Source organism: Numida meleagris, chromosome 3 (assembly GCF_002078875.1).
Source record: "Numida meleagris isolate 19003 breed g44 Domestic line chromosome 3, NumMel1.0, whole genome shotgun sequence".
Classification (NCBI taxonomy): domain Eukaryota; kingdom Metazoa; phylum Chordata; class Aves; order Galliformes; family Numididae; genus Numida; species Numida meleagris.
The window spans coordinates 2,488,437-2,511,309 of record NC_034411.1 but is presented as its reverse complement, the minus strand read 5'-3'; the positions used below and the strand labels follow the sequence as shown (position 1 = coordinate 2,511,309).

General features: G+C 40.7%; 1 protein-coding gene across 2 annotated transcripts in view; it reads left to right on the top strand.

The window, feature by feature from the left end:
* EML6 (echinoderm microtubule associated protein like 6) overlaps positions 1-22,873 on the top strand; it is a 118,513-nt gene that overhangs the window by 92,403 nt on the left and 3,237 nt on the right. For both annotated transcript variants that reach the window (XM_021389482.1, XM_021389484.1), the window contains 13 exons: positions 9,660-9,738; positions 10,974-11,103; positions 12,304-12,402; positions 14,099-14,272; positions 15,382-15,590; positions 17,230-17,387; positions 17,627-17,741; positions 18,245-18,433; positions 19,525-19,697; positions 20,252-20,414; positions 20,805-20,908; positions 22,035-22,188; positions 22,495-22,595. In XM_021389482.1, the coding sequence (XP_021245157.1) occupies positions 9,660-9,738; positions 10,974-11,103; positions 12,304-12,402; positions 14,099-14,272; positions 15,382-15,590; positions 17,230-17,387; positions 17,627-17,741; positions 18,245-18,433; positions 19,525-19,697; positions 20,252-20,414; positions 20,805-20,908; positions 22,035-22,188; positions 22,495-22,595 (1,848 nt within the window). The remainder of the gene's footprint in view (positions 1-9,659; positions 9,739-10,973; positions 11,104-12,303; positions 12,403-14,098; positions 14,273-15,381; positions 15,591-17,229; positions 17,388-17,626; positions 17,742-18,244; positions 18,434-19,524; positions 19,698-20,251; positions 20,415-20,804; positions 20,909-22,034; positions 22,189-22,494; positions 22,596-22,873) is intronic.

Sequence of the window (22,873 nt, the reverse complement as noted above, 5' to 3'; positions counted from 1 at the left end):
AAGCAGGAAGCTCCTCTAGTATGGCCAACTGCTTCCACACTGCCCGTCCTGTTTATAGTTGGTGGACCTAACTAAATGGGCAGACACCTCCTCTGTAGTGAGGTTGCCTCAGATTTCCATCATGATTTTCGTAATGCTTGTACATAAAAATACAATACTGTAGCCTATTTTACCTGCTGTAGGGAGCCTGCTTTGCAGGGGTGTTGGACTCGCTGATCTCTAGAGGTCCCTTCCAACCCCTACAATTCTGTGACTTGAATGAATTATCCATCTCATAAGAGAGCAAAAAGGTAACTTTTAATGTTCTCTGTATCTTTTTCCTTCATACTGTCTCTATATAATCAATGGGTTTGTACTTGTGCATTTTAAAATAGCTGGGAAAAAACCCTCATAACTGTCTTTACCATCTTTTCTCCTAAAGAATCACAACTATTCTTATTATTTTTTTTATATATACTCTTTTGGTTTCGGTTACTTTAATATAATGGCATCTTCGGTATTTGGAATTTGCTGTTCTGATAAGTTTGTCAGAAAACCCCTTACCTTTCATATGCAGGTTCTTAAGAAAAGAAGCATTTGCTTCCTTCTCTTCATATAAGTTACTAGAATTTGTAGCCAAATAGAGGCAGAAATTTTATGGTGAAATGTAGCAAAACTGCAGTTGCTGAGCATATTGTGCTGGAATAGGGCTTTAATTTGTGGAAGGTGGTGGGTTTTGGATGCAGAAAGATGAGAATAATGTGTTGGCTACTGCATTTGTCAAAGACTTCAACTTTTGGCCACAGTTGTACCAATTTGTGCACGGTTTATCCAGAATCTTGACGCTCTCAATTATGAGTGCTTCAGGGTGAAGCTGACTTTTCTCAAAGACATTTGAATTATGAGTTAAGTTTCATAGCTGTGCCAGATTTCATCTTTTCTGAGAATACAAAGAATGCAGCAGCTAATGAAATACTTGTCCAGCCATGTTCTAAAAGCTTGCTGAAAGCTTTTCTTTCCTCCTGTGAGGGTCCTAAGTGACAGCTGATTGAGCCAAACAAAATAAAAAGCTGACGAATACTCAGCTGTCAGTATCCAGGAAAGGTTCTAAATCAGCAGGTCTTCAGGACATGGAGTCTTGAAATGTCTTTATACTGGATTGAGTGAGATGGCATCAAGTAATATTGACGCCAGTTCTCAAAGCTTTACTTTTTCTGCAAAGGCACTGCTGAAGTAGCCTTTCCCAGTTCCTTCAGATATGAAGAAGGGAACCAAGAGGATGTATTCCATTCTCTTTCAGGCAGGTATGTGGGAAACCCTGGTGGTCTTTTGAGGAGGAAAACAGTCTGGAGAAAATATCTCAAATCCAAAATCTGTCTTCTTTATAATTGTGTCTTTGTCTATATGAAGACAAAGTCTGTGGAGGTGGTGAGACACTGGAACAGGTTGCCCAGTGAGGTTGTGAATGCCTCCTCCCTGGAAGCATTCAAGGCCAGGCTGGGTGGGGCTGTGAGCAACCTGGTCTAGAGGGAGGTGTCCCTGCCTGTAGCAGGGGATTGGAACTAGGTGATCTTAAAGGTCCCTTCCAACCCAAACCATTCTACGATTCTATGAACCAAGGATTGTGCATCTTTTGGGATTTGCATACTACAAATGCTCTGAGATTGTTAACATATTGTGTAAATTTTGAAAATTAGGTTACGAGGCCATTTCAGTTAGAAGGAGTGACTTAATTACAAGACTTCAAAAACTGCCATTTTGCTTCATTGCAAAAGCAGTCAGGATCTAAGAAGAAAGAAGTGTCCCTCCTTGCTGTATTTTCATTATGTCTCTGAGAAAGCAGAAGAGAAAATTTTGGGTTTTCATAGGTATAGGGTAGAAATAAATTAAACAAATTAAGTTTAAATTAGAAAAAGAGAAAAGAAAGATAAAAACAAGAATGTTTCTTGCTTCCATCAGAGAGGAGTAGCTGGAACTGTTGATTCGAGCTTCTTCTTGGGAGCAAGGACTTTAAGCTTGCTTTATTTCTTTAAATGGTAATGTCTCGAAGGTAAATTGTTGCTGAACAAGTTGTTTCCCTGCTTATAAAACACAAATATGCTTCAAATGTGATGTGATGCCTAGTAGACAATTTAGGTTTAAGAAGATGGCTGTTCTATTTTCCTCTTTATTGTAGCTAAATTTTATCTAACAGGGAATTCAACTTTCGTATTTGCTAGAATAAGCTTGCAGGACTCTGTTAAGAATGATGTATATGAAAAACTCAAAGTACATTGCGTCTCTAAAAATAACAAATCGTGGTACAGTTCAGAATGAGCTTGGTCTAGAGCTGTGTTATGTATCCTGCCAGGATGCAAGTGTATGGGTGAGAGCTGATACAGGCCGTGCTGGGTTTTGAAGGGAAAGGTTTGCAACAACCACCACCTTTCTGGAAAGGAACCAACTATTTACAAATGACTTTCTGGAAATAAATAGAGAGACTTACCCTACTGTCTTTATGTTCAAATTGAGGAGCCAGCAGTTCTTGTCTCTGCTCTCTCCCATCACAGGAAGAAGGGTAGGAGGACAGGTTAGACATAATGCTTGATAGAGGATGACTGTGACTTCGAGCAGCTGCTGTGGACCCTCTTTTACTGCTTAGCATGTACTCTGTGCTTAGCATAATCCAGCAAGATAAAAAGGAAATCTCTGTTACACTGACCTTCTCCTGATATCCAGAGTGTTGGGCCCCTAAGCAAAATCAGCAGAGAAATCTCATGGTTGTAAAGGCCAAAAAACTCATAATGACAAACGTGGGGATAATATTAAAGTGTTACCTTAGAAAAGAAAATGAAGGCCCTTTATCAAATGTACTTTTCCTGTCTTATTTACGTAAGAAAATAATGATCGTTCTGCAAATGTCTTGGAGGGATGTAGAAAGTACATGGTAAATTTTACCTGCAGGATTTGAGGTAAACTGTGGTCAAGTATTTTCATGCCAAGCTTTATTGTCACTGCTGGCAGTTACAGCTTTAGGATGGAAAAGTAACAGGAGAGATGAGTCTGAGTAACAATATTTAAATGTGTTGTGGTTGTATTAGTTGGTGCATTTGGTTAAGATAATTAATTGATTGTTGTTTCTCTCTCCTTTCCCCAACCTTCTTGTTTTTCTTCTTCTCCCTTTCCGTGTCTGTCCTCCTATCCTCCCCTCACCCTTATTTTTCTCTTCCTTTCTTGCTCCTCTGATTGGCATCCTCTTCCTTGCTCCACCTGTATGATACAGAAGTGGGGTGCCAATGAGAGGTGCTGCAGGAGCAGTCTCGCGGTGTGGGAGCTCCAAGAGCAGTGCTCCCACACCGCGGGACCACTTGGGCACTGCTGGGACTGTCCCAGACAATCCAGGACAATTGTAAGCTATACTGTGTGTTACGTAGGAATTGTGTTTAATTTCAGACAAGGGCTAACTTTTGAACTGGGACCATTTTAGCTGGCAAAGAGTTCATGCAAAAAGAAGTGAAACAGGCTTGCATAAAGACTGTATTGATGTTACTAATACAGAAGGCAATGATTTATTTGCATTTTGCATTCTACTAACCGCTAACACCTATCCTGTGTTTGCAGCTTTCATTTAGTTTGATTTGCATGACTCTACATAAACTGAGAACTCTTGTAGCATACCTGGTGATGGAAAACCCTTTTAAGCAGGTTGAATGTGTAGAAAGCAAAAAGCAGCATTAGCATGTTTGTCTACTTTTCTGTTTTCTTAACAAATGGCGTGTCTCACTTTCTGTGAGTTACCTTGTCTCAGAGCCTGTTCCTGTGTGTTATTATGCATCACTTGTAATCATATGTTCTGATAAGAACAACTCAACTTTTCTCTCTTCAAACTCTATTCTTTTGATTATTTGTTTCTTTACAAAAATGTGAGCTGACTTAGAAGCTTCCAAAGGAGCCCCCACGAGTGGCAAATACCCAAAATTTTTGTACCCAAAATTGAATTATTGGGCATATGGTTACAAAATTTGCTCATGCACTTTTACGGGCACACTTTTATGGGTGCGATGTAAAAGCTTTGAATGTGAATCTGTGTTGTATTTGTGTGTAGGTGGGAATAATTCAAAGTGTATCTGGAAAAACACGTATGTGAGGCGGGGAGAACAACTTCTGGCTTATTTCAGCAGAAGTCTGGTGCTTGGGAATGAGTAGAGTCCTTTAGAAAATTCACTGTTACTTTCTCACAGGATGATGTCAAGTTAATGCATCTGAAATGTATTTGGCAGCATGCTGGTTTCATCAGTTGTCCCCAGGGCTTGAACACATTGTGACTGATAATTTCGCTGTCCCTGCCAACCTATTGAACTCAGAGTCAATCTCGCTTCTCCCACAGGTCAGCACAAAGCTGGCCCAGAGGTCCTTTGCATTTGTCTGACACTCAGTGGGTGTGCAATTGCACGATGGCACTGTTGTTGCAATGCACGTCATGCTGTGACCTTTCTCTCTCTGAACTTGAGAAATCCTCTCTGCTCTGAGTTGGAGTTGAAATAGTCAGGTGTTCTGAGAGCTTTTTGCTGCATGGGTTTTCTCCAGGAGGAATCAAGAAAGTAGTGTTTCTAATATAGCTTAGGTTTTGTTACACGAGGGAAAGATGTTAATGTGCCTCACTCTGATGTTTCTAACTCCAGCCCCAAAGTTCTCCATATACTGTTGGTCAAATGTTTTTACTTAAACAAAGAGCACAGCTCTAAAATATGTCAGAATTTATGTAAGAAATAATGAAAAAAAAGTGATAAAGCCTCTTCCTTTCAAACATGCTCATAAGGAAGCCTAAGAAAAGAGAGACTTTATAGAATGTCCTAAGGTTGACTTAATACCAATGCCTTGATATAAAAGGAGAGAGTTTTCCAGAAGTCTCATGATCTCAGGTATTTTACACTTTTTATATCTAAGATAGAAGATTAACATGCTTGAGGCAAAATCTACAATGTGTTCCCTGAAGTTGGTTTTGGCAAACAGGCTGAGAGACCCCGCGGACAGTCCTATCTCAGCAGAGTGCTGCGTGTGACAGATCAATGTGCACTAGAACCAGGCTGTTTTGCAGTGGTCATTTGGATTAACAGCTTTACGTGTTTAGAACAAAGAACTTGTTCAAAAACGAAAGCCTTCAGATTTCATTCAGAACTGATTATACTTCTTATTAACCTGCTTTTCTGCTCATTTCACATTTGGAGGCTGGCCTCGAATGATACGTGAATGCAGTGACTACCTTCCCTTACAAAAATATCAAATTGGCTATCACCACCATATGTTCTGCAGTACTGTTTTGGTTTGGTTTTGGTTTTCTTTTTTTTTAAAGAGTGCATCAGCATACATGTAAAATCATAAATATTACTGTGCTGAGGTTTAAAAAATAATTTAGGTTGCAGTTTATATCTCCCTCTACTTTTGTTTCAGTTTTGCTTTGTTTCACTGTATGAAGAGGTAGGATATTTTCACGTTATCTGCAAAATGTAAAGGAAAAGTAACAGCAGGAAAAGTTTTATACAAAACCCCTATATGTGTTGGGATGAGAAAATCCAAAGGTTCAGAGTTCACAGAGTTGCTTCTTAAAGCCAGGAGTTTTACAGCAGTTTTGGGGCTCTCTGGAGTCCCCTTCTTGTCAACTAGTGTAAATGTACTTTTAAAAGCCACTTTTGTGGTTTTTCTTTTGAAATGAGCAGTTCGTTCTTTTTTTTTAACCTTCAGCTTTTAATTCTCTTTTCCAAACAAACCTTACAGTACTAAATTGTCCCTCCTCACTTTGACCTGTGCTTTCTCTTTCTGGGAGCAGTCCTTGCTCGTTTTTTAATTCTGCTTAGCATCCAAATATGTTCCCTCCAGTTAAGAGCCATCCCAATGCACGTGTTAGCCTCCCATCTGGACTCTCTTCCACTCCTCCTTCACTCGCTCCTGCTGGGCCCAGCCTGTCACCTTCTCAACAGCAGGACATTTTTGTCCATCGATCAGCTCTCAGTGTTTATTGCTTTCATGCAGCATTGTTTCTGAAGATCCAATCCTGTTCCCATTGGCCTCAGAACAGAATATTTGTTCTTGCCAATTTGTGAGGGATGCAGACAGTGTGTCTCCTCAGAGAGCAATTATGCCATGTACTCTAAAAACATGAGTTTGTCATCCCCATCCCATGGAACATATCATAATGCTTTCTTGGGTCTTCTTTCTTTCTCCTATAATTTCTGTCTAAAGGCATTTGGCTCTTTTTTTTTTTTTTTTTTTTTACTACATGGGCACCCTGTTCTCTAAGATCACCTCTTCTTCAAGGTGCCCCACGTCTCAACCCCAGTTCTCTTCCCCATTCCACCCAGTTTCTGTTACACCCATCTGCTACTCTCTGTCCTTGTGCTGCCCGTTCACCCCACTCAGAATTTAGGCTCATCATCTTGGCCATTCCATGTAGCCTTATTGGGCGGGTGAGAGGGAGTGAACTGTCACTTGCACCTTCTTACATTGTGCCATTAAGGCCCATAAGGAGAGAGGGTGAGATTTGGTCAGTTTAAATCTGGAGTTACCTTACTGCTGTATAACCATGCATGCTTGTGTACGCGTATAATCAAGAAAATCATCAGTAACAGAAACTTTATTTGCTGTATTCACAGTACTTTGAGAACTGAGAGCTCTCTAATGTCTGACTGTGTCTTATCTTCCCTGGATCTCATTCATCCCATAACATAATATAAGCACATTTACTTCACATTACTGAAAAGAAACCGTTAATACTTGTATTATGTTTTAACTTGCTTTCCTTTGGAGGCAGGGAATTGTCAAGTAAGTACTAACAACACACAGCATAGAAAAAGCACAGATTGCTGTGAATGTACAATGCAGATTGCATAGGCCGTAAGGGGGTAAATATTTGTTATTTCCTACAGCACGGATTTCTTGTCTTGACACTGCCATCTTATGTATGAAAATGAATTAGGTGTAGTCACAGATTGGTTAAAAATGAAAATCAAATTGATGCTGCTTTACATTTCTTTTACTGAGATGATTATAAGGCAACGAATGCGTGTGTATATATACATATGTATGTATATATGAATGCACACATTTGTGTTTGTGTGTATCGTGAATAGATAGATATATATAAGTACACGTGTGTATGTGTATGTCTCCAAATTAAATCTCATGATGTTTACTATCTAGTGATTATCTGTCATGTCATAGTAGCAGTGCTCTCTTGCTTTCATGAAAATTTTTGGCTTGCTATTGTCATAAACTCTAGAAGAAATGCCTAGGTAAAGAAATGTAAAAGTGATCCATCTTAAAATTACACTAAAACAGAAAAAAGAGCAGGAAGCATACAAGAAAACAATTTGTTCTTTTCTTAAGTGCTGATTCAAAGGCCTTAGTAAATCTGGGTTGAAGTGGTGTTTGCTTTTCTAGCATCGCATAATGTTTTTCTTTTGTAAGACAATTGAGTTTTGCAATAACTTCCTCCGTCCCTTCTCTACTGATGATTGCACTGCTATTGGGTCCAATTACCACCGATGGTTATATAACACAACTTGATTGACCACTCTCAGAGAAAATAAAGGTACTTGTTTCCCTGTGAACAACAAGTACAAGCTGTCCCTGTACATAAGTTGGCCTACCAATGAACAATTATTAGGCTAAATTGCAAGCTGAGCTAGGAGAGAAAACAAGCATCCATTGTGTGAAACTTAACAGTGCTTATGAGACTGCTAAGTTTCTACTAGTTTTCATTCCTGTCAGGCACCTGAAAATAAAGAAATGCATGGAATCACATTCTGCGTCAGCATAAAGTGTGCAGGAAGCATTGATGTAGCTTCCTTTTTCCTCCATGTCCTGTAGGATCTTGAGTTAAGAATATACCCAATAATGCCAGGGTATGATATTTTTGAATGTGTAGACTGGTGCACTCTTTAATTTCTGTTTTAGTTTTTGCTGGCATGCTTGAATAGCATGTTTTGTGCCACAAGAGAATGACTGATCAACTCTAAAAATGCTTGTGCATGAGTAAAGTGATCAGAAATATGCCTAAACTATATTAAGTTTCTTACTTGGCTTTGTTTGCTGCTTACAAGGGGATCAAGGTAACTCTTTTACTCTTTTAATGTCACAAGATCTAATGTACTTTTCCAGTACTTAGTGAGTTAGTTTGTTTATTTTCAGTCTGCTCTGTCTTTTCTAGAGCTGAGATTTTCATGCTACTTCTTCCTGCAAAATAAGCTGTGTAGCAGCGTGTTCTGGCTATGTATTTCATTAACTGTTGTCTTTAATAGCTTTCATAAAAATGCAGCTCCAGGTAAATCAGCTCCCGCTAAGCAAGAGGGATTTCATTCTTCTGCAGTCATTTTTGCAAAACAGGAATTAGTGCGAGTCACAGTAAAAGAACAAAAGAATCTAATTTTCTCAGCATATAAAATTTATATCAAGTTTGTTCACTTTTGAAATCTTAAACTATGAAAATGCTTTCCAGATTTAAGCCTCTATTAAATAAATTGAGGCCAGGCATTTTGTTTTGTTTTGCATTTCACTTACAGAACCCTGCTGTTTAAGCCTGCCCCTAGAATCTGCTGTTAGAGTTTAATGGCATGAGTTGTTTTTGTATGAATAATAGCAGCCATCAAGTCATGTTTTGGAGCAAGCATTTAGCCATAATTGTTTTGATTCTTTTGCTGTCACCTCTTCTACCCCGGCCTTCTTGCAAGATCTATATTCTAGCTAAATGCTGATCAAACACCATGAAGGCCAAATTTCTTGGAGTGACTGCGCTGGTAATCCATTGCGATGGGTCTGTTCTGTAGCCGATGGGGTTAGAATGTAGCCCTCCTTAATTTCTGTTGCCTGAAAGGGATAGCCATTGGGCTCAAATGAAGGGAATAGTCACCCTGAGTGGAGCCAGCGCACCAGGATTGTGTTAGGTATGGACTTCTATGGGCCGAGCACTCTCTGCTCCTCTTAGGTTTGTGCCTCTTCCTTTTTCTTGGAAGGATCGAGTCAAATATCCCCTTTGCTGCCTCCCTTACAGCCATACATATGTTCGTTGTAGCCTGTGGACTTAGTGCATTTCACAGCAGTAAATGTAATCTGTCTTTAAAAGGAGCATTTACACAAATAATCTTTTTCGGTCCATGTTTTACATTTGTCTTTTTAGTTACTTTCAGCAACTGTAGCTATGTAAAATGCTTTGCTGCCCTTAGTCTTTGTTTAATTCACACCAGTGAATGACTTACACAGACTAAAATGTAATACTTTTATCTCTAATGTGATTTTGGGACAATTTTAATAATGCCAAGTCAAGGTTTTGTGGTGGGATTGCTCAGAAGAAGCAAGGCTGGGGCAAGGTCAGCTGCCAGCTGTAGGATCATTTCTGAAAGCAACAATTTACCACCAGCTAGCATTCAAGGATTTTCCCAAGGATTTAAATCATTAGAATTCAACAAGTCATTTTCAGGTGTTCTGTTCTGCCACTCCACCCCGAAATCGACATCAATGCTATTTCTGCTCTCCCTATCAAAATGCGTATGATTACTATATGGGTTATAAAACTCTAAAATCTAGGTATTAAACTCATGTAGTTGAAGTTGGCTGTTTCATATGTAAAATGTTTGCCGTGGTTTTGCAAGCTTTGTTTTGCTTTCAAACACACTGACTGCCTCCTCTTTTAAACACGTTTGTTTCAGGCCACCAGTTAGCAGAGCTGCTCCTCAGCCTGAAAAGCTGCAAAAGAACAATGTCAACAAAAAAAGGAAACTGGTTGAGGTCAGACTTAGTTTTTTGGTTGTTTTCCTCATTTGTTTTAGGAGTAATATGTGCCGGGTTAAATTCATCCGTGTTACGAGGATAGCTGAAGTTGTGCATAGGTAAAAGAGAAGGGGAAGAACTTTCTAAAATATACTCCTAGCACTCCTAGCAAACACCAGAAGACATGATAGCCAGAAACCTCTGGCAGAAAGAACTTCAGACTCAGATGTGGAAGCTTACATGCAGTATTTGATCTCTCCAAACCCAACATTTGCCTCTGAGTTTGAAGAACAGGTACAGCTGAGGTGTGTGTTTAGCCACAGCAGAACCCACACTCACGAGATAACCCCAGTGGAAATATAGTCAGGAACTGCATTTTGCACATTCACAATTATGTGCATGATTTTGAACGATGAAGTTTGCCAATTTATTTTGGAACATACCCTTTTCCTCACACTGTAGGCCCTCTGTCCTCCTCAGCTATTCGGCATGTCCATGGAGTACGCTGAGAAAGCAATACTCTGTGGACTGCGTGGACCATTTGCAACAATTGCTTGGTCTGTCACTATCAGACAAATTGTTCAAAGCAAGCTGGAATTAGGGACAGATGCATTAACTCTGTCTTCTGGGCTAGAACATCAACTTCAACAGCAATCCATTAAACATCACTGTTTTTCTGGAGGAAATTTCTTTGACAATTGCTCATTGAAATGTCTAAGACACCTCTGATTAATGTTTTAATAATGAAGTTGCTTGTAGCCTGTCTTTGCTTCTTATAAAGACCTTAGTGTCAGAATTTATTCTATTAAAATGTGACTGTTTATGGGAATGACTTCTGACGACTCTTAAAGTAGAAGTAAACATATTTGCAAATAGATGCTCAATGTAGATATTAAATGTAATGCGCAGATTCGTAAATTGGACCTTTCTTAAAATTGCATGTATTTAGAATGGAAATTAAATAAAAGATTCAGATCTGGTTGAATTATTACAGAAATAATAATGTAAATGCATTGCCTTACTTGACCGATTATAGCTTTGTATATCGTCCATGAGAATGCCATACCTCAGTAAATAAGCAGAAGAAAGAGGGAAAACTGATTAATTATTGTTTAATTATCCTGTTGCTTTGACAAGACGCTTGTGTCTTATGTAATTACCTGAGGTCTTCACTTACACGATTCAAACTCTTTAACCCCTTTGTTTGTTCCTTTATTTCACTCTTATTCTTTCTTTGTGTTTCACTTGACTAGGAGCTGGCTTTAGACCATGTTTTTGGATACAGAGGATTCGATTGTCGCAACAACCTTCATTACCTCAATGATGGTGCTGATATTATTTTCCACACAGCTGCAGCAGGCGTAGTACAAAATCTTTCTACTGGTAATTCAACTTGAAACAGTACTTTGGGATAGAAATTACTGTAGAAGTGAAACATTTCTGTAAGAAAGTCGTACTTTTACATTCCTGCAACTTCTTCGTCTTTTGCGTCTTCTGAAATAATGCTAAGAAATTTAGATGGCTATTCTAGCAGACTGTCAAGTTCTCTTATTAAGGTCACCCTGCTAAGCCACCCTACTCATTTTAGTAGGTATGAGATTCTGTTAGGAAGCGTAATACTAAGCTGTTCTATTTCTGCAGCTGTGCCTTTCTAAACTCCACACTGAAGACACAGGGGTGGTTTCTCAGATTGCTTGGGATATGGAACTTCAAGTACTCCTCACAGTTTTAGGAACAGTAATATTCATTGTTCCGTTTTGAGTTATTTAAGCAAAATCACGCTCCAGGGAAGGATCTGTTTTTGTGCAGTGTAGAATATTTTTAATGCAATATAAAATGTGAGTAAATTGCTCTTCGGAAGGAGTAGAAACATTCCCTGCCTTTTTGGGTAGTGACAAAAGGCCACCAACTTATCTTACCCTGGGTCGCAGCATTAACATCCACATATTCTCCATGTAGCTCAAGCAACAAGCCAGGAATTAAAGGAATTCTGGCAGTATATTATTCCCTCTTGTCCTCTGCAGCACCAAATAGTGACAGCAGTTCACTCAGCTCTGCTGCCAAGGAGAGGCAGAGATGGATGGTGTCACATCTGCTGGCTTCTGGGGACTCCTTGCCCTGTGCAGCCCCTGGCCCGTGGAGCTGGGGACACTGTCCCAGCTGCTCTTCTGGGCCTTTCCCCCTGGGAGGATGGTGCAGAGCAGAAACTTCCCAGGGTTTAGCTCTGCTATGCTTCCTGTAGTCTCCTTTGATTAAGTGGGAAACCTGGTCTGTGCATTTGCCAGTTCTGCAAGAAAAAGAACAGTTACAGATGATTACAGGATGATTCCTGGGCTAAGTCCTGGCAGCTAGTTGACCAATACTGCATTTTCCTATATGTGCATTAGTGGTTATTCACGGCGTGTTTGGTAATGGTGCCTGGAAGTGAAAGTAAAGCAGCTCTCAGCATACTTATTGCTCTCCCCTATGCATCCCATAGAGCACATCATGAGCGTACCAACAGGCTGATTAGATATTCTTTGCTTCAGTGGTGGTTCTTTCTTTGAGACTGTTGTGAATAAAACCACGTTTGAATTTTATTAGGAAGTCAGAGTTTCTACCTGGAGCACACTGATGACATTCTCTGCTTAACTGTGAATCAGCACCCAAAGTACAAAAACATTGTGGCTACCAGCCAGATCGGTAGGTGACTCCGTGTAACAACGTCTTACTCAGAAATTGTCAGGGGCACTGATTTATTTTGGGCTTTTCTACGTAGAATATTAACTGGGATTTACCACTGTTACTGTACTCGATTTTTTTGTAATTTCATTTTTGAGAAAATCCTGAAGCTGAATTATCTCTTCGTGATTTCAGTCTATCTGCAACAGTTTTATCTCTGATCATGTCATTGGATTTTAGAGTTAATTGTATTATAATGATATATCAGAGAACAAGCCTTTTTGAACGGCACTAAATCATCTCATTAATGTGTAGTGATAAGCTTTACAGGATTTCCTCTTTCCTTCCAGTATCCAAAGCACTGTTTAGCAGTAAAACACTTAGCTGTGAAAATACAATAACGACCATTTCCTTTGCAGAAATGCAAAATACAGAAAAGGGAAGGATGAGAGTGAAATCTCAGCAGAAGTTATGATACGTTTAAAGGCTGATCCTGAGACCATACGTAATGTGTTGTTTGCATGAAGGGTCCTGCTAGCTTACAGAGTCACAGAATTGTAGGGGCTGGAAGGGACCTCTAGAGATCAGTCACTAATACCTTTTGCAGAAGTAAAAGCTGTACTACTATCAGGATTATTTGTCCTAGGCCTAGAGGGGGATGTGTTACTTGTCACTTAAACCAGGTTAATGCTAGAATAATCAATGTCACAAAGAATAATGGAGTCATTCTAATTCATTTCGCTGTGGAAGGAGTGAATTCTGTAATATGTAACTGTATAACAAAGCAGAAGAATGGCAGTAGGTGAAGGCCTTGACAATCCATCTTTGCCGCCTGTACGGGGCATTGTCTTTTCAACTGCAATGCTGAATAAACAAGAGAATGCATTCATGCAGTCAGAACTCTGGTTCAGAATACTGATTTCTGTGACCCAAAACAGGTGACTGAAAGCCCTTCTTTTAACTCTGTCGATAAGAGCCCATGAAATCAGTGTTTCTAATTTTGGTTGGTCTTCTGTATAACTGTAGATTCGTACTAGCTTTAAATTTAGTAATTTTTAAAAACTGCGTGTCTCTAGCATTTCTTGTAAGTACCATCTTTTAAACTGAGAAGTACTAAATATTGTTGCAATGTTTGCGTATAAAAGACAATATACTCAAAATGAAGTTCAACAATATTCCTGCTTATTTGTTTTGTTGATTTAATCCATATCCATTTTCAAACTTTTTTAGTTTCTTTTTTTCTTCTGGTGCTGATGCTGACACTTCAGCATTAGAAACATGACTTACTTCACTTATTGTTTTCCCTTGGTGCTTCCTCATTTGCCATTGCTCTCACAATGCAGGTGATATGACAGAATTTTCAGGTAAGGCTGATTCGTTTGTGAATTCCAGTCAGCAGAGTTATGTAAAAGTTTCATGTTACCTCATTGTATCTGTGTCAATCGCGGATACAAGTGGAACATCTACAGATAATTTCTTTTGCATGAGGTTCTTCATAAATGTTATGTTGTTCTTTTGGCATTTGTCTTACTTCATGAAATACGATGATTTCCCCGTGTTTTTTTTCAAGACGTTACGATGTTTTTGAGTACTTTTAATCTTAAAAAATAATAATTAAGTGTCTGTTTAGGTTAAATGTCCTTGGAAAATGCGTTATTTTTCACTGAAGCTCTCAAGATGCTGAATTAATTCTTTTAATACAACTTTTTCCATGTAGGTACAACTCCCACAATTCACGTATGGGATGCTATGAGTAAGCAAACCATTTCGATGCTACGTTGCTTCCATACCAAAGGAGTCAACTATGTCAACTTCAGCGCAACTGGCAAACTCCTGGTTTCCGTAGGAGTCGATCCAGAACACACTATCACAGTGTGGAGGTGGCAAGAAGGTAACTCTGGAAAACATTTCCTTCAGCCTAGCAGATCTGTGTACAACTATTTGCTTTTCCTTTCAAGTCTCTGGCATAGCTTCATGTTCTTGCTCTGAGTGTCACGGCTCCCTAAAAGTCTCAAAATCACTTGAAGGAAGAAAACAAAGTGCTAGAAAATATCGATAAGAAAATAAGCTTTAAAATTCTATTGTAAATAGAAATAAGGAGATAACGTTGAACATAAAATTCCATGAAATTAATGGAGGTGTTTTCTTTTTATGCTGAAAATGCTCAGACTTGAAATTGTATACAGTAGTTAGGCCTTTAGGAAGTCATTTCCAGAAAATAGCTGTCACCTTCAGGAATGGAGGGGAAAGTGTCTTATCTCTCTAGATATTTCCCTGCTTTACTTCAAAACATCCCCAGATTTTTAGTGTTCTCTGCACACACCTGCGCTCAGTGCCTGCCTCCTGCCTCCTCCACTGCAGGAGCAGGCATCACATTATCCTGATTGCCATGAGCACTTACATCCAAAAGATGTGTTTAGAGAGTATCTGACGTCCCTGCACAGAGCAGCTAGCTCAGGAAATGCAGCAGTCCTGCTGTGCTTTCAAAGTTCTTTGAGGGGAGGCACTGCTCATCTTTTGTATAATGGCCCGCTTATGCTGGGATTGGAAAACCTGGATTTTGTTCTTGCCTGTGGGGTTTGAGCTCAGATCTCTGAAAGCGTGCTGGCAGTGGCTGTTGGCCTGACACAGCCAATACGCAGGTGCCTGGATGTTCTCAGAGTCAGAGGCACCAACTTCTGAGTGACAGCATCCCTTTGTGCTTCGCAGATGGCAACTCGATGATGATACTCAACTTTTTGATGGTACTTCAGTACCTGGGAGACAAATCGTGCTATTAAGATCCTAAAACTGTTAGTTGTAGTGGAATATCCAGGGAACTTGCAGGCTGCATGAATTAAAATGTTTGCTACACTAAATCGTGTTGGGATATGCTTAGCTTTCAACATCTAGGACGCAGTTTTCTAATACAACACCAAGTCAATTTGTCGTATAAAATCATATCAGAGCTTAATTTTGCAGGTAACTTTAAGTGTTTTTATCCTTTCTGAATTATAACAGGGGCTAAAGTTGCCAGCAGGGGAGGACACCTGGAGAGGATATTTGTCGTGGAGTTCCGCCCGGACTCAGACACTCAGTTTGTGTCTGTTGGGGTAAAACACATGAAGTTCTGGACATTAGCTGGCAGTGCTTTGCTGTATAAGAAAGGAGTCATTGGTTCCATGGAAGATGCCAAAATGCAAACCATGCTTTCTGTTGCCTTCGGAGCAGTGAGTTCAAATTACTTGCTACAGAATTTTATAATAGCTTTTTATTAAAGCTGCAAGTGTCTGTTTCCTTTTGTTGAGATCCGGTACAGCGTGAATGGCACAAGAATGTTAGACTTGTACATCTTTACATCCTCATTTAAGTTTTCTAAACTAGGTTGGGTTTCTCTGTCAGTGAATACTTTTTATTAATTACGGTGTAATTGATACTGTAATTCTATGTAACCTCTTTCCACTGACAGTGTTTGGGATGACATGTGATTCAGCTCATGTTGACAGTACATAGAGTTTTCCAGTATGTTTATGAAGGAGCCATAACACCGTGCTTTAGACTTCGTAGTTAAGGAAAACAACGTGTTCAACACACAGTTCAACATTATTCTGTTTTTTAATATAATAAAACTAACGTGCTGTAAGGGGCGCATTCAAAAGCAGCAGATGAACTCTACTCCATTAGCATATGTCATTCATTCAGGATCTTGTTTTTTTCCTTAAGTGTGTGTCATTGAATCCCACTGGCAGTAAGTATGCACGTCACAGGAGCATGAGTAAATTACTCTTAATAGAGGAGGGCCTGTGTACATACCCTCTGCTTCTTCATGCATCCACAGACTTTTCTAATCCAGGTCCATCTAATGCTGAAGGCAACAGGTCATGTTGGGATGCAGCTACATTAAAATTTTGTCTCTAACAGTAGCAAAGCCTTTCAGGGGATTCTTTCCACCGGTTTCATCAATAGATACTACTCCTGTTTATTGCAGAACATGAAACTTCCCTGTGAGCCCTTAGCAACGGGTTCCCTAACATTTTTTTTTCCTTGTATCTGTCAGTGATCTTGAAGGTGATGATGTTTTTAGTTCTTTCCACCATCAGGACATGGCAGCTGAGTGCACTTTTCCTTCTTCCTGCCAAAGGGGAGATGAGCCTCTTTTCACTTACATGGAATTCTTCCATATTTTTTCAATGCAGCTGAGCCACTTTCCCCTTTACAATCATTTAGGAATCATTCAAGGTGTTTGAAAGCCACATATTGTTGCTACAGAGACTGTCCAGTGGGATTGCAGTTGTGCATTCTGACCTGTGATCAATCAGCAGCAAGCCTTTCCATTTAGCAGAGCACACTCCAAAAGCACGTTTTCCATGCAGAATACTTACTACTTCTTCCCATTCAATTATGCAATTGCTATGGTGCTTCAAGGAGATATCAGATTGAGTCAGTTCTTATACACTTTATATTTCAATATCTTGAAGACAGTGGGATTTCCATGCACACACACTCAGAGAAGAAAGAGTTGTCACCTAAAATGTCACAGTAGTGATAACCTGCTGTCCACCTACCCAGCAGGAGATACGACATAGCATATGCATGGCCAAAGAAGTAGATGCATCTGGAAGATTCCAAGGTGAAATGCACGAAGTGGATGTGCCCTACACTCTGACCCATATTAATTATGATACCTTGATGAAACACCACTATAGCGCAGTAATTAAAGAGATTGTTCTCAGTGCATACAGTTTTAATTCTTGTGTTCATTGCATAATTGATTTTCTCAGGAAATGCAATACCTAAATAATTTTAATTCAAGCTGCACAATAATGCTGAGATATTTGTCACATCAGAGACGGTTGCTGTCTGTTGCAGAATAACCTTACATTTACTGGTGCCATAAATGGAGACGTCTATGTCTGGAAGGACCATTTTCTGGTCAGACTTGTGGCAAAAGCTCACACGGGACCGGTGTTCACGATGTACACCACGCTTCGAGATGGGCTTATTGTTACAGGAGGCAAGGAGAGACCGTAAGACAAGCACACAACTTTCTTCTTTCTCATGTTGTTTTTATTTAGCTAATACACTAGACGTACTGAATGGCTGTGTTACCTACCACATTTCTGTTATTTACTTTACATTACCCTGCAGGGTAGCGAGGTGTCCTTAGTGAGAAGTGATTCAATGTATGTTTTATTCAGACTGATAAACAAGATTTGTTGTAGCCCATGCAGGAGACATCTGTGTAACACAACGTTCTGCTTTTCAGCACTAAGGAGGGGGGAGCTGTAAAGCTGTGGGACCAAGAGATGAAACGGTGCCGAGCGTTTCAGCTTGAGACGGGGCAGCTCATCGAGTGCGTGCGCTCCGTCTGCAGAGGGAAAGTAAGAGAGCCAACGTGGCAGATTTCACAGTATGGCATGCATTGCTGTAGACTGTTGTTGGTGAAGATTGGACAGGAGGCATAAAGGAGACCAAGCATTTGCTGGCAAGGCTCTTGCAGTTCAGACAGAGACAGTACAGCTAGAGTAGATGTGCCCCACACCGGTCTTAGTCTAACACTGTGTTTTGACATTCATATTATTGTCCAGAAGTGACATTACGTCACCTCAGCAGTATGGGAATCTTGCTGTACCAACTTGTATGTAAACACTTGCATCTGAATACGAAGGGCAAGAGGGAAGCTCACTGCCACCACTCAACAGTAACACCAGAATATGGTATCAGAGCTCCAGGTGTGAAACTATCAGTGTTTCATCTCCCGTTCTTAAGATTCTGCATGGACAAGCACTATAAATTAGGAGGGGTTATCACAGATATTTCTATAATACTTTGGTATTTTAGTGCCCACTGTATTGTGTCTGACTCTTTTTTCTAATACAAACAGGGGAAGATTTTAGTGGGAACAAAAGACGGGGAAATCCTTGAAGTAGGAGAAAAAAATGCTGCTTCAAACTTATTAATTGACTGCCACATGGAAGGGGAAATCTGGGGCTTAGCAACACACCCCTCAAAAGACTTATTTATCTCTGCAAGTAATGATGGAACAGCAAGAATCTGGGACCTGTGCGACAAAGTGAGTATCGCTCATTTGAAAAGAATGCCATTAAAAAAGTGATAATTTGATATCGCCGTGCATTTCTCCAGCTGCACAACATGCACTGCTCCGGCCACGTGTGCACCTTTGAGCAGCCATGTCAGAAGACCACTGTGTGTTGTTCCGATGCACAGCATCTCCTGCTCTGTGGCCACCTGAAGAAGTCAGTCCTTGGTGAAGTCGCAAGCTGCTCTTCCCAAAAGCAAGATGCTTGCAGTGAAATGCAGTTACATAAGGGTTTGTGCCTCTGAGTGCCTTTTGTTGTGTACTATTGCTGATGCAACATCGTAAAAAGCAGAGATTTGATCTGAAAGTGCAGACTGGTGCACTAAGGAAGCATTTTAATTCTGTGCTGACACAGATCCCTGCCTGATGTGCAGATCCTCCCAATAAGCTTGCCTCACTAGCAAGCACGGCTCTGTCACTTTCAGAGCCTCTCTTTACAGCAGGTGATGTGGCATCTACGTAGATCACGAATATTTTTTTCCAATGTCAAATTGCATTAATCAACAAGAATATGAAAAATAACAGAGGGATTTCTGGTTATACTAAGCTACGTAAACTTTTCCAAAAGCTAGTTACCTGAGATAGTAGGGATCATTTTTAATGTCAGAAATTATTTAGCATTATTAGTACACTCAGATAATTGAACTGGCAAGAGCATTTTGCTACTTTTCCATGTAGCAAATAATAAAAGAATACAAAGTCTTGCTCAGAAATTGTAGAAACCATCAAAATAACCCTCTAACGAAAATAGGAAATTGATATTTCTTTTTTATCCTTCTCTGATAAATAGTATTCTTTCCCATGTCAAAGCTGAAGTTATCCTGCAGCAAGATAACAGCAAACATGAAACGCCCGTTTTAATTGCACCTCTATCTGAAGCCTGTTTCGCAACATATGTGTGGTGGGTGTGATTTTTTTTATGTGAAATTTCAGATTTCTATTTAGAGGGAACTCTACAGAACTTGTTTTTGGCGAGTGGCTTTTGTACTCAGCGCTTGGAAGCTTTCCGCTGCCTTGCTGGCTTTCCCCAGGAAGGTACGTTGCTGTCGCTTTTGTTCACGCAGAAACTCCTGAACAAAGTCAACCTGGGTCACCCAGCGAGATGTGCTGCGTACAGTCCCGACGGGGAGATGGTCGCCATCGGCATGAAGAACGGAGAATTCGTTATCTTGCTCGTTAACAGCCTTAAGGTTTGGGGCAAAAAGCGAGACAGGAAGTCTGCAATTCAGGATATTAGGTAGGTCCGATGTGTCTGTCGAGTTCTCCAGGTACACGGCCCTTTCTCAGGACTAAGTTGATTTCCAGCTTTTTTGCAACTCCACCTCAGTTGAAACCTGCATGAAATCATGAAATGCGTTTACTGACTGACAGAAATGACTTCACGGATACCTTCAGCTTACATACCTTCTATAGCGCACTCTGTTGTGATTAATTCATTTCTATCTACTAGTAATTTGTACAATTTGGCATTACGATTCTGGGAATTAATAATATAATACATCATAAAATTGCAAATCCTTTCTCATGGAGGATCAATGTTGTTCTTCATATTGTACAGCACACTTTATACAAGTGCAATATTAACATTAATTAACAATATATAGCGTCCTCTGCTTTTCTTATCTGCCTATGAAGCACCGGATTTGATTTAGATTGAATCTCACTGTTGAGACAAGGTTTGCCTTGTTTGCCAGTAAAATTCACTTGCCCCCTTGTGTTATCATGGGAAGCAAAAGAAAATCTTGCACAGAAACAGTAGATTATATCCTCGTTCTGTATTTTGTTGTCTAGGATCAGCCCAGATAACAGGTTTTTGGCTGTGGGCTCACAGGAGCATACTGTAGATTTTTATGATCTCACTCAAGGTACAACCCTAAACCGAATAGGCTACTGCAAAGACATTGCAAGTTTTGTCATCCAGATGGATTTTTCTGCAGACAGCAGGTACATCCAGGTACGTCTCGTGTAGGCACGTACTTGTTTCTATTTCCTGTGACTTGTTATCAGACATAACAGCAAGATGGGTAGCTGAACTCATGCGTGAGACATTTCCTTCTTAAATTTTTCTGATTTAGTAAAATTGGGTTGAGATAAGCTAGAGTATACAGCTGAAAGGAAATCCAGCAGCTATACAGTACACACTGAAACTCTTGATTCAATCATCACGCTGTAACTGTTATTACTTTGTGTTACATAGCAAGAATTATAGCAAACTAGGAAAAAAAATGTATCCTAGATGTTTATTTCCTGATAGAGCTGTTAGTGCTGTTACCGCTGAAGTTCTCCACAAAAGCAACCAATGCATTGGTGGTGAAGTTCATAGCTTTTCCTTTCCTGCTTTCAGGTGTCAACCGGTGCCTATAAGCGTCAAGTCCACGAGGTGCCACTGGGAAAGCAAATAACAGATGCTGCCACGATAGAGAAGATCACATGGGCCACGTGGACAAGGTAAAAAAAAACCTAAAAGGCTCTGCCTGACTGGGGACAAGTACAATAGAGCATACAATACAGTGCACAAGGTCCAATTATGTATACCGTAAACATGGAATATCCCAGGGTTTGCAAACCTGTAAGACAGAGATACATGCCCCACTTCCACAAAGGCCTCCATCACACCTTATTCAACACACGTGAAGTTGGTTGGTGTCATGCTCTGCGTGGCATCATTAATACTGTCAGATATCCATGATAGTTGTTGCTGTTTGTTCCAGGTTTCTGTGCTGTTACAGCTTCACTTATTAGCACACTAGGATAGGTGCTGCCTAATCCCACAGTGACCACGAGCAGCACAGGAGGCGTGGAAACATGAGCTGAGTTTATAGGAAGGGGTTGTGGGTACCATTAAAACATATTTGCTGACATGGGTTTGTATAGGACCCTCCTCACACGATGACAGATCCATGGTTGTGCTCTTACTGTAGAAAGTGGAACAGGCCAGGAGCCCATCTGGCAGCAAACAGTGGGATGATAACACAGGCAGGTTTTAGGATAAGGTAGGTGAGAATCCTCCCACTCTTACTGCTCTGCTGTCAAGCAAGCTTAAAAATCTGCCCTGAATTACTGATTTCTAAGGGCTCTTGACAGATTGTGGGAATGGGGCAGAGGCATCTGATGGTTAACATGTGGGTAAAAGAGCAATAATTACAAGAAACCTTGACTAAGCGGAAAACAGCTCCTTTGAGAAATGCTCAGATGGAGAGAAGCATTCATTCATTCCAGAACTTCAGGGTGAGATAAGAGAATGTCACTGTAAAAAGCGCTGTGGGCAGTTACGTGTGGGCTCACGAGGACAGGGCGAGCCTAGAGCTGCACAAGCTGCTGCTACAGAAGGAGGGAAGTGGTTTCACAGGAGATAAAGCTCAGGATGTGGGGTTAGAGCTGGTTTCAGAGTCACACAACAAAGACACATCGCTGCGCTGCGCTTCACTATGGGAGCACGCTCCGTGCAGTGGTTTGGCAGGAGAAGGCTTGCTTTTAAGGGAGAGCTTTCTATCAGGAGGCTGTGTTCCTTTCCGTGCAGCAACAAGAAAGTCTTATGGCCTAATGTTCTTTTTTTAACTTCCTCTCGGAGCAGCATTCTTGGAGACGAAGTCATTGGAATTTGGCCGCGAAATGCAGATAAGGCAGATGTCAACTGTGCATGCGTGACCCACGCTGGCCTAAACATAGTCACAGGAGATGACTTCGGTCTGGTGAAACTGTTTGATTTCCCATGCACGGAAAAATTTGTAAGTGGAGATTTTATTTTCCTTCCGTCTAAGCGGCTTACTTCCCATGTTCCAGTTCTTAGCACATGGCTTTAAGGAGCGTATGGTGCAGCGGCTCAGCTGCAGACCGCTCCCGCTGGTCTTGCTGCCTTCCAGCACTGGGGAGGGTGCCGCGCTCAGAAGCAGGCGCTGGGTTTGGATTGCTGGGGCTCCGAGGTTGCAGTGGTGCAGGGGATGCGGTCACGTAGTAGCTCACAAGTCAGTGTCGCTGCTCTTGGGCACCACGGCGGTGTACTGAATTCCTGAGCTTTCTTCTTTTTCCGCTAGGCCAAACACAAGCGGTATTTTGGGCATTCCGCACACGTTACCAACATCCGCTTTTCTCATGACGACAAGTATGTCATCAGCACAGGAGGGGATGACTGCAGGTAACAGCTCTTTTCTAATCCTTCACCATAAAAACAAAAGTTGCTGTGCACCTTTGCATGCCAAACCTGCAGTAATGCCCACTCAGCCTTTCTGGGCTCACACCGCATTCATTGCTGTCTGCTGCAATGTGAGGTTTGCTTTTCTTATTCTTGCAACGCTGTATTTTATGCTTGCTTGTGGCTGATTTGCTCCTCTGCCTCGACCCAGAGCCAGCGCTTTGGGTAAAGCTCCTTGCAACACCTTGCAGCCAGGTGCTGTGCCCTCAGCCCCCAGCGCC